Source organism: Sarcophilus harrisii, chromosome 2 (assembly GCF_902635505.1).
Source record: "Sarcophilus harrisii chromosome 2, mSarHar1.11, whole genome shotgun sequence".
In the NCBI taxonomy this organism is placed as follows: Eukaryota; Metazoa; Chordata; class Mammalia; order Dasyuromorphia; family Dasyuridae; genus Sarcophilus; species Sarcophilus harrisii.
Genome location: NC_045427.1, coordinates 150,479,303 through 150,496,527, shown reverse-complemented (window position 1 = coordinate 150,496,527; position 17,225 = coordinate 150,479,303). Strand labels below are relative to the sequence as shown.

The following is a 17,225-nucleotide window of genomic DNA, read 5'->3' as shown; positions in this document are numbered from 1 at the left end:
TAAATTAGAACCAGTCAACATGTTTAATTTAAGAGACAGAGCTTAGATTAGATAAGAAATATTTATTTATTTTCTAAGAAGGGAAATTATAAACAAATAGATCATTTTGCACACAGAATTTATTCAACTTCTTAGCAGCTTTTTGGTAAAATTCAAGTATTAGCAAGTTTTTATGTTAGATGCAGTAGATGATTTCATTGTGGTGCACTGAAAGGTGTAGTGGATTTAGAATTGATGACCCAGGTTTGAATCTCTGTCTTATAGTTATAGCATCCCATTTTAGAGATGAAGGAACTATGCCTCAGAGAAGACAATTTGGTCTAAGTTTCATAAATTAGATGAAATTCATAATCAACTTTTAAGCATTTCCATTGAGTACATTGCCTATCTGTCAGAAGACGCATACACACTTGCACAACACATTGTGCCCCTATTGTACTGATTTGGACTTCTTTTTCAAATTGCTAAAGTTTCTAACAGTTCTTCAACACAGAAAAATATTCACTTGGATCATTTACTGCTTATAGCATTTATTTGGACAATTATTATCCTAAATTTTTACTTAATTGCTTCCTACATTCACAACTAGATTGTAACTTTCTGGAAGACAGGATTCTTATATATTTCTTCTGGATCCTCTATCGTGAAAAATTATGATATACTTAGGAGGTACCTAGTAAATACGCGTTGAATGAATGAACTAATAAATTTTACATTCCAAAATCTTAGCTACACAGCAAAGGAAAGCAGGTCACTGTTAGTCAGTATATTTGGACCCTACTGATAGCTGATTTGACAATGCAATTAAGGTGAAAGCTTCAAAATTGCTTTGCATCTTCTCATTGATTTGAATATGTTAACATATAATATATGTGTATAAAAAAGTCCTATGCATTAAAGAAAATATGCAAATTAGTCATAAAAAATCTTAGTTTGTTTTAAATATGAAATAGGGAATTAAGATAGATTTATATTGTTGTTTTATTCACCAAAATTTGGTCAAAGTCTCTGAATCAGATTCTGAAGGAGCAATTATGTTTTATCAATGTGATGGGTTTATCTTGGTATTTAAAAATAATTTGATGACAGTTTTATCTTTGGTCTTTTGTTATTCAGAAAATCAAAGCTTAGTTCTTAACTGTCTTTTAAAAGTTGTGAGGATGATATTGATAGATAATATTCTTACCAGACATCAATAGATAAATGTATTTTCTTGGCAAAATGCATCATTATATTTAAAACTTTTAAGCATACAATGAAACTTCTTCAACAATTCATGATTTCAACTTGTGTGGGTACTTTGAATTTAGGCTAGTATTTATTCTGTATAAATACATACAATACATTGCTTGACCTGGACATAATTTACTTATTCACCACTTAGATAATTTTCATGAAACTGGAGTTACTTCTATGCCACAATGAGATATTATGGAGGATACATTACAGTATTAAAATTCAGCATAGTTAAAAGCTGACTAATTACAAAATTTATGTGTATCAATAGTGCTGAGTAATGTTATTTAGAAACTTTTTACCTGAAAAAATTAGTATAATTCCCAAGAGCTTACTTATCTCTTTACTAGGCCTTAGCAGAATTTTGGTTCAATTTATTATATGGCAAAATTAAGTCCAGTGTAAAAATTTTTATCATTCTAAAGTGAAACTTTGAGATCACTATATGTGAAAATAAAAGGTTAGCTATGATCTGAGCTTTCTTATTTCATATGTTGTGATTATAAATTCAAAAAAATTAAAGGCTAAAGAAAATCCTTAGGAAATAGACATTTTTTTTGTTCTTTTAAAAAGTGTTAAAAACTTTATCCTTTATGTCTTTGACTAGGTCAATTAATATAAGGTTAGCAACTACCAATGATGTACCTGCTGTTGAAAATCTCATCAAAACACTTAATCTGAGTCAAAGCATACTAGAGGATTTTGAAAAATATAATACAGCACGAAGAGATCCAGTAAGTATACAATTAGTAGACACCAATGCATTGTGGGTACAGTTGTAAATTGATTCCGCCATTCTGGAGAGCAATTTGGAACAATGTCCAAAGGGTTATAAAACTCTGCATATCCTTTGATCTAGCAGTGTCATTACCAGGTCTGTATCCCAAAAGAGATCATAAAAGAAGGAAAAGGATTCACATGTGCAAAAATGTTTGTACCAGCTCTTTTCTGTAGTGGTGAAGAACTGGAAATTGAGGAGGTGTATTCATCAGTTAAAAAATGGTTGAATGAGTTACAGAATATGAATGTAATATGAAATATTGTTGTTTTATAAGAAATAATGAACAGGCTGATTTCAGAAAAACCTGAAAAGACCTACATGAATTGATAGTGAGTGAAATGAGCAGTACCAGGAGAACATTATACACAGTAATAGTAGTGATGATCAATTCTTGATAGATTTAGCTTTTCTCAACAATATAGTGACCAAGACATTTTTAAAAGACTTGGGATGAAAAATGCCATTCACTTCCAAGAGAGAGCACTATGAAGACTAAATATAGATTGAAGCATGTTATTTTCATCTTTTATTTTTGTTTGCTTTTTTTTGCTCATGGTTTTCCTTTTTTTTCCTGATTTTTCTTTCACAATATGACTAATTGGGAAATATTTAAAAATGATTGTGCATGTATAACTTATATCAGATTGCTTGCTATCTTGGGGAGATGGGGAAGTAAGAGAGAGAGAGGGAGAAAAAATTTGAAATTCAAAATCTTACAAAAATGAATGTTAAAAACTATCTTTCCATATAATTAGAAAAATAAAAAAACTTCATAAATATAAAAATAAATAAAAAACAAAAAAAAGAATATAGCTGTCCAATGCAAAATCTTTTTGTCTTTATATGTTCACCTTATAATAAATCAAACAGTGTCAGAGACTTCAACGCTATGAAAAGACTTGAGAAAGTCATTCCATCCATACCTTTGCAGTTAAGCAGAGGTAAGGCAATATCTGTATTTTGCAAATGAAACAGCTAAAAGTGAGAGAAATTAAAGTCACTTTGCTTTGATTTAGAGAAAGGAAGAAGAAAGGTTTAAATTGAAATTTCTTACTTTGTACTAAACATTTTTTTCTAATGCACTATTCTTGTAGCAAGTATCTTTTTTCATAACAATGAAGACAAGTTTACATTAGATAGAGAAATGTAACCTTGACTAATCACTCTATAAAGCTTTTTTATTTCTCTTAAAGGTTTTAAGAAGAAAGCATCATATATGGTGCTATCCTTTTCACAAAGGTATCTAATCAGTATTTATAATAGTCAAATCGTTCTTCTAGCTTCCCACAGCCCTTCCCAATAGGATTTTAAACAAATTATTTTGGTCTAAGTCTAGGATTGATTATTAGTTAAAACTTTGCAGGAATTAAAATAATTTATTATTAACTAATGATAATAATTTAAAAATTAACAACTTAACTCCTTGTCTCATCATTTTAGGATGGGACAAAAGTACAGACATTTGTTGCTGAAATTTTAAATCAGATAGTTGGGATTTCGATCATCAGAGATGAAATGGTAAGTATTTTTAAAATTTTATTCATTTGCTTATTATTTTTTTAAACATGAATTGGCACAAGATTATACCTTTCTTAGTTTTGTTTTAAATTTAATGTGAATAGGTCTCCATTTCTTAGGTATCTAGATAGATTGTTGTTTATTTTTTCCAGTTTGTTTATAAATTAGGTAAACTTCAAACCTTTTTTTAACTTAAAAAATAAATTGTGTTAGTCCCAATCTTATGACAGATTTCAACCAAAAATGCTTAAAGATATGTTTGAAAAAAAGGTGGGGCCTAATATTGAAGTAGACCAAAAAAATGTGTCCTGTCTGAACTGGATCTAGACTGCAGCAAATTGGGGCAGTGCCCAATGCCCCCACAGGAATGGGAAGGCTGAGGGTACTGACAAGAATACCCAAGTAACTTTACATTTTTATGCAGGGTTATCCCTCCTGAATACAGAATAATTTAGTTTGCTTGCATTCTTTAACCCCTTTACCTTTTTAGTTAGGTTTAAAAAGATTGAACTATAGGAAATAATAAAAAGTACTTAACAGATGAATAGTCAAGTGATTAAAATGATGTGTACATATTGGTATGAAGAAATACAGGTAGATTCTTTGCAATTAACATTCCATTTCACATTCCCTCACACCTTTTCTCCACATTTCGGGCATGTCTGCTGAACATGCCAATGGAACAAGTCAAATACATAATGAAAACACAGCACATTTGCCTTCTGTCTGAGTGAGTGCACTGCTGGCAAAGAAAACTATATACATGGTTGTTGAACCGTTACCTTGTTTTCCTTAGCACAATTAATATAGATGAGTCCCTCGTTCCCAGTGGTTTCAGAAAAGGCTTGATGAAAAGACTAGATAAAAGGAGACAAAGGCAAGGGATCAGAATAGGCCAATCAAAACAAGGCTAATTGGTTGTACATACTTGAAGGATTTGGGATTTTGTCATGTGGGTACTGGCTCAAATAATGCAGGCTGTAACTCCTTCACTTGGGAGCGTTGCGACGGCCTCCAGATTCACCCCTCTGACCAAAGGGCTTCTCCCAGGCCACTAGTGGTGCTTGGATGGCTGACACGCTGCCCCCATCGGTCCCTGCCCAGAGTCTCTCTGGCGTGGGAGAACCTGCCAGAGCTTGCTTTCTCCAGACACCGCCTTGGAGGAGCCAGCATTGCTTCCAGCCCACAACAAGATATCAGAGAGGGCTTGAGTGGAGGTGGATGTGCTGAAGGACGTACCAAATATTTCCTGAAAATGTGTACAGACTCTGACTAGTCATAACAAATTCACATTTCAGCTGAAAGTCTCTAAAGTGTTATCAAAGATTCTCAACTGATGTCTAATTCAAAAAGACTTAAAAAAAGTTTGAGGATGAGAATGACCTTTGCATGTATGGGAGTATCAGTCATGCAGGTATCCATGCACAAAGATCCAAGAGACAGAGACAGGCAAGTGAGACCAGTGCAGTAGCAGACTGAAGGTTGGCCTGGGGATCAGAAAACCCTGGCTTCACGTCCTCAGCCTGATACTTCCAGACTGAAATTCTGGTCTAGTCTCGTGATCATTCATTGCCCTGGCCTTTGAGAGGAGAGGTTGCCCAGGAAGTGCTGATCTGCATTGGCAGGTGGAGTTTCCTAACCAGGAATTCAGCAGGACTAGTACATATAGACATACCTTGGCGATATTGTGGGCTCAGCTCCAGACCACTGTAATAAAGCAAATACTGCAATAAAGTGAGCCACATGAATTTTTTGGTTTCCCAATGCATATATAAGTCATGTTTATACTATATAGTAGTCTATCAAGTGTGTGGTGGCATTGTGTCTTTAAAAATCCACAAACCTTAATTAAAAATACTTTATTGCTAAAAATGCCAACCATCATCTGAGCTTTCAACCTCATACCCTTTTGGTTAGTGGAGAGTTTTGCTTTGATGTTGCTGGGTGCTGACTGATCAGGGTGATGGTTGCTGTAGGTTGAGGTGGCTGTAGCAATTTCTTAAAATAACATTGAAATTTGCTGCATAGACGAACTCTTCTTTTCACTTGAGCACTGAAAGGCCATTGTAGGGTTATTAATTGGCCTAATTTCAATATTGCTGTGTCTAAGGGTATAGGGAGGTTAGAGGAGAGGGAGAGAGACAGGGAACAGCTGATAGGTGGAACAATCAGAACACACATTTATTGATCAAGTTTGTCTCCTTCTACAAATGGTTCATGGCTCTCCAAAACAATTGCAATAGTAACATCAAAGATCATGATCACAGACCACCCTGACAGATGAAATAATGATGAAAAGTTTGAAATATTACAAGAATTATTAAACTGCTACACAAATACATGCTGTGAGCACTTGCTGTTGGAAAAATAGTGTTGATAGTTTTGCTGACATGAGGTTGCCACCAACCTTCAATCTGTACAAAAAACATGTAATTATTTGTGAAGTGCAATAAAATGAAGCACAATAAAATAAGGTATGCCTATATTTGTTTTTCCAGACCTATGATTTCATAGGGTAAGAAAATGTAAACTTTTACAGATCAACAACTATATTGCAAGTTACATTTTTATGTAGCTGCCTGTATGTGTCAAAAGCCAGAATTGAAATCAGGTCTTTGATACAGAATCCAGTTCTCTAGCCATTATACTATATTGCTTCTCTACATGAAAAATATCTATACAGAATTTTATAGAAACATTTGATAGAATGTTTCCATGAAATAATGTTTGAACTGATTTATTTGTTTTGGTCCTAACTGAAGTGATTTCCTAAATGTTAGTTTTCTTATAAACTAATCTAGATAATTTCAATGCCTTCTTATTCCAGTCTCTAAAGGTTTTATGTGCTTGGTCTTTGATGAGGCACATATGTATGTCTTTCCTGACTTAAATTTTGTAACTTTTAATAAATCATATTACTTCAGTATTATTGGGTTTTCAGATTTTAAAAACCTTATCCTTTAGGGTCCAAAATGCTAGTGATGAATCTCTCCCTATCTGGCTAAGAATTGAAGAATTGAAGTATTTATCTCCATGCCAAAATGAGGCATTGTTGTAATATAGTTTAGCAAATGGCCAGATATCCTCAAGGGAGAACACAAATATAGAAAATATGCTTTTAATTTAATTTTATTATTTTTTAAAAATTAAACATTGGGTCAAGAAAGAATCAGTTTTCTGACTTCAGTGATTAAGACAGACCAAAGCATAGAAGCAAGTGCTGTATACTTATTTGCTGTAGAAAAGTAGTTTATATACAGCATGCTTAAAAGGGTGTTTCTTTTTTCCTTCTGTTTTCTAGGATATCGAGTACATACGTTCACATTATAACATTGAAGATTTTATTTACTTTAGTCATCATCAACGAGAAGAACATGGTCACATATACCATTTTGTTTTAAATCCCATATTCCAGCATTATACAAAATATTTTCTGAAGGAGATCCTGCGCTTAAGCTTTAAATCCTGCCTCTACTATGTAATTTACCCACAATCAAGGGTAGGCAAGGTAAAAGAAATCTGCTCTGGCTTTATTCACTTTTTGGTGGATCTTATTTCCCAATATATTCCATGTTCTTTACTCCTGATATCCTTTCCTTCCTCCTCAATTCATCTTTCTGCCCCTTGTATGTTCATGATACCATATTCATTAAAATTTAAAAGGTTACCCTTATTTTGACACCTTTTTTAGACTAAAAATATTTTGAATTGTACTAAAGCAATTAGAACAAACAATAGGTTATACATAGACAAAGCATAGATCAAAAATTATATGGAGATTGGTGCCAGAATTTCATATTGTTTCTCAAGGTATATTTGTGCAACATCAAAATAACACTGTTATTTTTTTCTAACAGCATTAAGTTGTTCCAAAATAACAATTTTTGGTATGCCTAGTATACTGACAAAGTTTCCTAAACTCCAGCCTTTGTGACAATGTAAAAAACTCCATTGTGAATATATATGCTTATATATGTGTAATATATATTGTATATTACAATAGACCATATAGATTAATATATGCCCTTCTTATGGGTTAGGTTTCTGTAAAGGTGATCACCTTACAAGGTGATAGGCCAACCTTTAGTCCCATGATCTTAACATATAAAATTTTCTGTTTGCCAAAGTTAGCCTTTGTTTTTCTTGTAAAGTAGATTCAATTTGGTAATATGGATCAATGAAACATCAGCCTCAATGATGAAAGTTAGTATATTAGAATTCATTCTTGATCCAATAGATATGTTAGGTCAGGTTCTGATTGAATGAAATTATTGAATTTCTTTTAAAAACCTAAGTGAGCCAACATAAATTGAAATGATATGATTTAGCAACCCTAAAATTTTGTAAAACTGTGCAAATACATGAATATAACAAGGATTTTGACAATCTTTATTATCTATTAATAGATTTATTTGTTTGTTTTGAGGGGTAATGAAAAAGGGAAAATTGTGCAATAGAAAAAGATTTTTGCTGTGAGCTAGAAATGACAGTTGGGTTATTTTTCCTGATAATGGAAATGAAAATCATTCCAAGAATATCCAAAGAACCCAGATTTTAATTTGGGGAGACCAGGAACCCTGGACCATCAAAATTTTCTTCTTTAAAAGAAGGAGATTTCCTTCTTTAATACTGGTTTGGTGTCTTTCAGGATGTAATACCAAACTCTTCATTTTATTCACAGTGTTACCTACATACTGTAAATCCATTCATAAAAATAATGAAATAGTAGTATTTTGGATACTCATTTAATATTTGTATATGTATGTTAAAATACAGAATTAAGAGCCCTTTATACACAATATATAACATAGGTATAAGTTTTGATAAATGTTTATTGTTCATTTTTTATGCTAGTGTGTATTTCTATAGATTTAAGTGAAAGTTGGAGATAATTATGTAGTTAACTCAGACAAAAACAACAAACTAATGTTTAAAATATCCAAGTAATCAAAGCAAGGTCATTTTGATTTATTGTACTTGCATTATCTGGATGGTTTCATCTACATTTTATTGAACAATATAAAGTTAGGTGCAATCTTTGGAAAATTTAATCAAGATTATTAAAAAAATCTATTTGGATTGTCCTATAGCCCAGTATTGTGAAACTTGAAGTGCTTTATACTTTAAGAAATTCAGTTAGAAAGCCTTATGCTGACTACAATCTATTTAATTACATTCAGCATTACTAGGCTGCTTTTTTTTTTTAAAGCAAATTAGGAATATAATATTTGAAACATTTGTGAAATAAATGAAGTTCTTCAGAACTCACATTAAACAAACACTTCATTAGGGGTTTTATACCTCTTTTTAGGTATAAATTTAGGTACCTAAATTTTTAGGATTAAATGATTATAAATTTCTGGAGATCATTTCCTAGAATTCTCTGACATTGAAGAAATGTGAAAGAAATAGAAATCACAGGATCTAAGTTGGAAGAGACTTCAAAAGCCATCAAATTCAGCCTATATCTAGCCTAGAATTACCTAAACAATACCTAGTGAATTATCTTCCTAATTTTGCTTGCAGTCTAACAGGGATAGGGATCCCAATATCACCTGAGGGTCTAATTTTTAGGAAGTTCCTTACACAACACCTAAATTTATTTCTTTGCATTTTTCACCTATCATTCCCAATTCTGCCCCCTGGAGCAAAGCAGAGTAAGTTGAATTCCTCTTCAGTGTGATAGAGCTTCAGATATTTGAAGAAAGCAATTATTTTCTCTTCTTCAGAATAGACAGCTTCACTTCCTTAAATTCATTCTGATGTGACCTGACCTTGAGTTCCTTCCTATCCTTATTCCTCTTTTCTGAACATTCCTAAGAAGCATCCTATCCATACACAATACTCCCGCTTTGACCTGACCAGAGTTGTTCCCTCCCTAGTCCTGGACAGTACTTTCAGATTGCTTTCTCTCTCTTAGTTCTCACACTATAATGAACTTGTAGTTCACCTGCAGTTCACTAAACCTCAGGATTTTTTTCCAGATGAATCATCAAGTTATCAAAAACTTTTCTTTTGTCTCTTTTAAATTTCATCTAATCAGTATGGCCCAATGTCCTAACTTGTCAAGCACTTTTTTGTATTCTTAGCCTGTCGCCTAGCATTCCAACAACGCATCCTAGTTCTCTATCATCTGAAAATTTGATATGTAATTTCTGTATATCTGCTAGCTATTATTATTACTATGATTTTTAATAAAGAACTTTATTATCTGTGAGGTAGTTCCCCTGACTCTAGTGACAAACATCCTATTTAGTGTTCTCTTACGTATATATCTGGTGTTTGAACTTTTCCTTCTGTTACAATTCTTTTCCTGTAAAACAGATCCTAGCAGGGAAGGACCTAAGACTATCAGCAAAGACTCATGTCCACCCATCCTGGAAACTCCTCAGAAGTTAGAGGTTCACTTGAGCAAGCCTTTTTTGGGAGCTAAATGGAGTTAAATGACTTGCCTAGGGTTATACAGCTAGTAAGTGTCATATATATAAGACCATTGAGCAGGCCTTCTTATGATGCTGGTTTTGTGCCAGGATCAGTGCTGGAGAAAACCTCACTGATACCCAAAGATGCCTGGGCTACTGTTAGAGTTAGAAATGAGTGCTGTGGCCTATGATATACACCATCCTAGGCAACTTTAAATGTAGCCATTCTTCCTGGGAGTAGGGAAGAGTACAGATAGCACTACTCTACCTTTAGAATAAAGTAGGAGAAAGGCAAGGTGAAACAATAAGCATTTATTAAGGGTTTCCTACATGCCAGACACTAAACTTAGCATTGTGGATACAAATACAAGCAAAAAGATGGTTTCTGCCCTTGAGGAGTTTACAATCTAATGGAGGGGGGAAACCAATCCACAAAAGGGAATTGAAAAGGTGTGATGGATAGAAGGTAAATCCTTTTCCTCCTGGCTTAGGGATATGTGTTGAAGTCTGGAGAATCTTAAGTAGAAGTAGGAAGGAAATGAAGGATGGCTGACTGTGCTTCTTTCCAAAATGGTATCCCCAGGAGGAATGTACCAGGGGAAGAGGGGGCTGGCATAGCAAAGGGATGTTCCTGGATGAGAGAGCCTTAAATGCTGAGGGAAGAGCCCAGAATGAGATGGCAGCTGAGACAAAGAGCTTGAGTCTGGAAAGGCGAGGGCAGCTCTGGGAGAGGAAATGAAAAAACTCCCTTACCAAGGATGACCAGTTTGCTCTTCTCCCCAAACTGATAGCCCTGGGAGGAACTCATCACTGGTGTAGGGGCTAGAAATAAATAAGAAAGCACAATGAATTGAAAAGTTCTGCCTCTTCTCTACCATTAGTTTTCATTATCCCTTTGACCCAAAGCAATGATTCTACCCTGCTTTGACAGACACATGGAATAATGGAAAGGGAATTAGGAAAGCTGGGGTTCAAGACCCTCTTCTGACACTTACTAGCTATGTGAAACTGCCTGAGTCTCCCAGTGCTGTGGGGAAGGTCTCCACAGACCAGTTATAGATCTGCATTGGTGAAGGGAGTTTCCTCACTGGGAGCATCACAGATTTTCTATACAGTAGTCTTAAAAACGAAAGCCCCAAGGAGTGTGCGACTCTTCCATCAAATAGGAAGTGTGGTTAAATCTTATCCTCCTCACATAGACAACCTTGTGACTTGTCTCTAATATAGCTGTACCTACCTTAATCCCTCAACATCCTCTAATCTGACTCTTTCCTCAGATTTCCAACACTCTAAATTCTGAACTCAGAACTCAGAATAGTTACAATTTAACCACAGCAGTAGCTGAACAGGGGCCAATTGGAAAATCCTTCATACTCACTCCCTTCATGAATATTGCAAGAACCCTCTAGAAGGAGGGCTCTGTACTCCAAAGCACTTAATTGTTGAGTAAGAGCTCTACATCCAACTTTTTAGTTTTGGATAGGATAGGCCAAATTGTACAGGATTAAGATCTCATTACATTATTTTTTCTCAGAAACCCATCCCTCTTCCAAACTTTCCTGTCATTGACTAGGGTCCCATCATCCTTCCAGTCACTTAGATTTGCAACAAATTAGATCCACACACTCCCTCAACCTACATATCCTATCCAAAGTTGACAAATCTTGTCATCTCTATCACTTTCCTCTGTCCTCTTTATTTGCTCACATCATAACATCAGTCTCTTGTCTCTAACCCATTTGGTTTGTTTCCCAGCTCAAATCTCTTTCCTCTTTAATTTATCCTTCCCCAAACCTGCCAAAATGATTTCCTTAAAATGCACATTTGACCATGTAGTGACATAGTCACTCTACCCAATAAACCTCCATGATTCTATACTGACTCTAGGGCCCCCCCCCTTTTTTTTTTGAGTAGCATAAGGATTTTGTTAAAGGAGAGCAAACTCTGCATATGTAGAGACTGCACCTTCACTACCAAGATTCAGCTGTATTTTGAAATATTTATATGAAGTTACTTTCTTTTTTTAATTAAAGCTTTTTATTCACAAAATATAGGCATGGGTAATTTTTCAACAGTGACTCTAGGGTCCATATTCTTTTATCTTCATCTAATCCTTTGATTTTTTTTATTTTTTTAAATATAAAATACACATAAATAATATATATATATTGTGGGGGGGAAGTACTCAAAAAATGTTTGCTGATAAGAGTGCCTGATCAGAATAGTTTTTCCAAATATATGCAAAGGTAGTTTTCAACATTCAACATTCAACATTCAACATTCAACCTCTTTAAAACCTTGTGTTCCAAATTTTTCTCCTCTTTCCCTCTTCTTCCCTCCCCAAGATAGCAATCTGTTATAGGTTAAACATGTACAGTTTCTCTAAACATTTTCATATTATGCTGCACAAAAATATCAGATCAAAAAGGAAAAAAAAACAAGAAAACAAACAACAATAAGGTGCAAATACCATGCTTTGATCCACATTCAGTCTCCACAGTTCTCTGTCTGCATGTGGATGGCACTTTCTATCCCAAGTCTATTGGAATTACCTTGAATCACCTCATTGTTGAAAAGATCAACGTCCATCACAGTTGGTAATCACATGATCTTGTTGCTGTGTGTATAATGTTCTCTTGAGTCTTAGCATCATCTCACTCAGCATCAGTTCATGTAAGTCTCTCCAGGCCTCTCTGAAATCATCCTGCTGGTCATTTCTTACAGAACAATAATATTCTATAATATTCATATACGATGACTTACCCAGTTATTCCTCAGCTGAGGAACATCCACTCAGTTTCCAATTCCTTGTCACTACAAAAAGGGCTGCTACAAATATTTTTGCAGATGTGGGTCTTTTCCCCTCTTTTAGGATCTCTTTGGGATTCAGTTGAGAGACATTGCTAAGTCAAAGGGTATATACATTTGATAGCCCTTTGGGCATAGTTCCAAATTGTTCTCCAGAATGGTTGAATCAATTCACAATTCCACCAGCAATGCATTAGTATCCCAGTTCCTTACATCCCTTCTTACTATTTTCCTGTCATCTTAGGCATGAAGTGGTACCTCAGAATTATTTTAATTTGCATTTCTCTTATCAATAGTCTGCACTGATTTCTTTAGACAATTCCTCTTTCATTCTTTAAAATTGTTTTCTTTTTTGGCTTGATTTCCTTTTTTGAGAACTTACATCTCTTCACCTGACTTTTATTGAATTCCAGTCCATAAAATCCTCTCTTTTTGCTGAAACCTTTGCAGTCTATTCTCTAAAAATCTAGAACATATTAGGCTATGCCTAATTTCCTTCTTTTCTTTCAGAAATTCTAAAATGAAGTGGTTACTTCCTCCTACTCCCAGTTCTTCCACCATTGATTTGTACTAATAGCTCTTAATAATAAATGCTAAATAAATATTTTAGTGCTTTCTCATCAGTGCATTATTTGTCAGAATGAATTTCATGAAGCAGTAATTCTATTTGTAATATAACATTAATGTATGTCAAATTGAGATAATGCATCCCTCCCCACACTTGGCATTTTATTATTTCATTTCCTTTAGTTTATTTCATCCAGAAAGATTCAGTTGAAGATATTTAGAAATACATGCTTTGCAACAGGAGAGATATTTTTAGGTTCATTTTAAGTAGCTCACTTGGATGACATTTCGGTCTATGTGTTTTCTTAAAGCATCTTTTGCCAAACAAGCAAAGGTTAACAGTAAGCAGATAACATAGCTTAATGAGGTCAAATCAAGCTGATTCATGATCACTATGGAGAAGAATATTCTCCTGGGGAAAATACTTGTACTGAAAAATCCCATAAACCAAACCACTTGTTTATCTGTCATTCCCACAGAGATAGTAATGTAATTACTCTCATAATTATCTTCATTAGTGTCAGGCATTATCTGCAATTCATTCCTCTGCTCTAAGAGTATGTTTGTTTATTTGCTGATTTTTCTCTTGGATTTGGCCAACCGAGTTAAGAATTTTCTCACTGTAAGCCATATACCCGACATCTGTGATGCACTGTTCTGACATTCTCCTTGCTAAAATATAGATTGCTGTCTTTCAGTTTCAGAATCCCTATGCCCATTCCCTGACATCTGCCCTTCATTACTTGGTTCCCGTGCGACCAAGACGACAGATTGTCTATCCTCTGGAAGAGCTTGGCATAAATGCTCCATCAAAGGAGGTCTCCAAGGATCAGGTGGGTAACAGAAGCAGCAGCAGGCAAGAGGCATAGTGCCAGCTAATGCAGGGTTTGGCAGATGGGATGACATTACTGTCTTAGTGTTGAATAGGCTGCTTCTTAATTACAGTGAACCTGGTGTTCATACCCTTACAGCCTAAGCCTTGCTAATGCACTACTGTATCCAAAATACTCATTTCAAATTGAACATTAAAACAGTAACCTTGTGTAGTGATCACTAAAAACAAACAACTAAATACAGGGAGGTGGGTATTTTTCTAACGTGAACAGCATTTATAGTACACTTTTTCTTTCTACAATCATTTTAAATGGTAAACCTTTCTCAGTCTATTTTTGGGTTCATGACAAAAAATTCTATGTCACTCAAGACAAAACTGACAGAAATAGTATTTGATATGTTTTAGATAGTTTTTTAGTCTTAAAGTCATGTTTATTTAGTTGGCTTCTGGAGGGAAATTCTGAATACTACTGCAGAATGTCAAGAATGATTAACAGAAACATATTAGATACCCTTGGGCTGCTAAGATATTTGACCTTAAAATGAATGCATTTGCCCAAGCAAGAGAAGCTTTTCTTATTATAAGAATAGAAAAATATCACAAGGTAATGGGATGAAATAAAAAAATCTGATTTTTAAGGTCAGAAATTTATACAGCTATTTCCAATAACAAAAGAAGATGAGAGAGGAAAAAACATGTAGAATCATCATTCCTATAAATGTCTATTTGGAGTAAATTGTTTTTCTTCTTAAAAAAAATAGAAAAATTGCCATAAAACAAAAACACAATTCCCCTTGGAGAAAAATCGAAAAGTGTAAGCTTTTAAGATCTAAAAAACAATTCCTCTGAGACAAATGTTATCTCTAAGAGATGAAAATTTCTACAAATGTTAGTGCCTTGTACAGCACATTGTAACAATGTCTTTTCTTCCCCTTCTCCTTCCCCATCCCCATTATGTCTTAATTCCTAGTTTACATCCAAGTACTACTCAAGATGATGATTGCTTTATAAAAGCTCAATTTTGAAGAGGCCAAACAGTTGCTTTAAAGGTTATTTCTGGGCTCTTTTCTCTACATTATTTGAGATAATTGAGTTTTCTTCAGGATGGTTGCTGTGTCCTAGATTTTTTTATTTTGGAAGACCTGGATGCAAATATTCATTCTTTAATCACCATTTCAACATATTGTTTTTTGTTTTTGTTTATTTGGTTTTATTTATAGTGGTCCAAAAGATTCCCAGTTTGAATTTAAGGATTTAGTAACAAAGAAATCCACCTCCCCCCATTGCTATAGGGCAAAATTACAACCATCCACTAGTTAAATGATTAAGTGATAATAATTTGTTTTCAATCAAATCTACTTTTTCAAAAAAACTAATATTAGCTGTGGTTTGTTAAGCTTTCTTGGCAGTAGAACTTTAAGGGTGCTATTCTTAAAATATTTTAATATTGATTGAGTTAGAAAATGTTGAAGTGTCCTCTTTTTAAAATTTGTTGACTAAGGCAAAATAATGCAAAAGAAGATATTGGAATGATGGTTATATAATAATATGTTCATTCTTCGGGCAATAGATTTTCTATTGGTTGAGTTAGATGTGGTTAAATGATTTTGTTTATTCACAAAATTCTGTTTTGCTCTTTTAAATTTCACATCTCCCTATGTACTGCATTATTTGTGCCCCTCTAGTTCTTTCACAATTTTCATAAATTTATCTGATCACTTACTTTTCATAGCTTTCATCCAATTTATTCTTAGTGTTGCCTTCCATTTCCTTGCTTTCACCTAGGAAGTCAATTTTCAAGGGAACAGATCACTCCAAGCATTAGTAATGGGATAGAAAGCTTTTCAGCTCAGTAGGTTGCCAATTTGAATCTGGCACAGGTCAGCAGTGATTGGAATTTATCATTTCATGGCAGTTTGGTGACCTCTGCACAATGACTTAGTTCTTTCAGTCTAGTTTAGTTGATAAGTGTCCCTGATACAATATCTCCCCCATAGATTCTACTAATTGACTGTCTTCCAAGTATTGTGCCATAAGAATGGGCATAGCAAATAGACTAATGAGCTTTTACCACAAGCTGCAGAAGAAAGTCATGAAGATTAATAATAGTCTGATAGTCAACAAGTATTAAGGGAAGAACTTTCTGACCAAGTGAGTAATCAATACATAATCTGAAGCATGAGATATAATAAGCTTTGGTGATTTTTTTTCCAGTTAGTCTTACCCTCTAAACCATATTTTATTGGTAATTTTATGAAATTCATTTTTATGATCCATCTACCTGGAAATGCAGCCAATTATGTTACCACTGACACAGACAAGATAAAACAAAATTAACTCCAAAATCTTTAGTTGCCACATATATGGACATATCTTTAGGTGTTTTCTTCTTCATTGTTATTAAAATCAGGCTGATTTGTTTTTATTAAGACAGGCTTGCACTTACTTGCCTAACCATAATGGAAAAGTCACTGAAGAAAATCAGCTACAGTGTAGCTAGATAAAATTCTGAGGAATTCACCTAGGAAATCTGACTGTATCAAGGAAACTTTACTCATTTCTGACCTGGAATTCATTTGAACATTTTTAAATGTATAAAAATAAGTTTTAGATTTTATTATAGCTAATCACAGATGACAAAAATTCTTGTACTTTACTATCAAAAGATATTTATTAAATAAATGCTGCTTGTCAACTGTCATAATCATAACCACTCCTTTCTATAAAGCATATTACTGTTTACCAAATGCTTTCCTTATAACAAGATCATGAGACAGGTAGTTCACTATTCCCCCTTTTTTTTAAATAGTTGAAGAAATTGAGCCTCAGAAATATGAAGTGACTTAACCAACCAAGGTCACAGACCTAGTAATTGTTACAAGGGCAGCTTGTAAGTCTTTTGCCTCTTTCCTGTGCCAGGTGCTGCCTCTCCTCAGTAATAGACTGAAGCAGGAGCAGCTGTGGGGCCTAATAGAAGAGAGCACTGACTGAGCTGCCTAGTTTGTAACTATTGCCTAGGCTTTAAGGGAGCAGTTGAAACATTTTCCTGATGCTGGAA

At 34.2% G+C, this 17,225-nt stretch overlaps 1 protein-coding gene across 2 annotated transcripts in view; it reads left to right on the top strand.

The window, feature by feature from the left end:
- The window catches only part of CFAP61 (cilia and flagella associated protein 61), a 324,804-nt gene that overhangs the window by 123,525 nt on the left and 184,054 nt on the right, over positions 1-17,225 (top strand). The window contains exons 14-17 of one of the 2 annotated variants that reach the window (XM_031951048.1): positions 1,844-1,970; positions 3,458-3,535; positions 6,837-7,043; positions 14,031-14,165. In XM_031951048.1, the coding sequence (XP_031806908.1) occupies positions 1,844-1,970; positions 3,458-3,535; positions 6,837-7,043; positions 14,031-14,165 (547 nt within the window). The remainder of the gene's footprint in view (positions 1-1,843; positions 1,971-3,457; positions 3,536-6,836; positions 7,044-14,030; positions 14,166-17,225) is intronic. The other variant, XM_031951049.1, reaches the window with a different exon arrangement.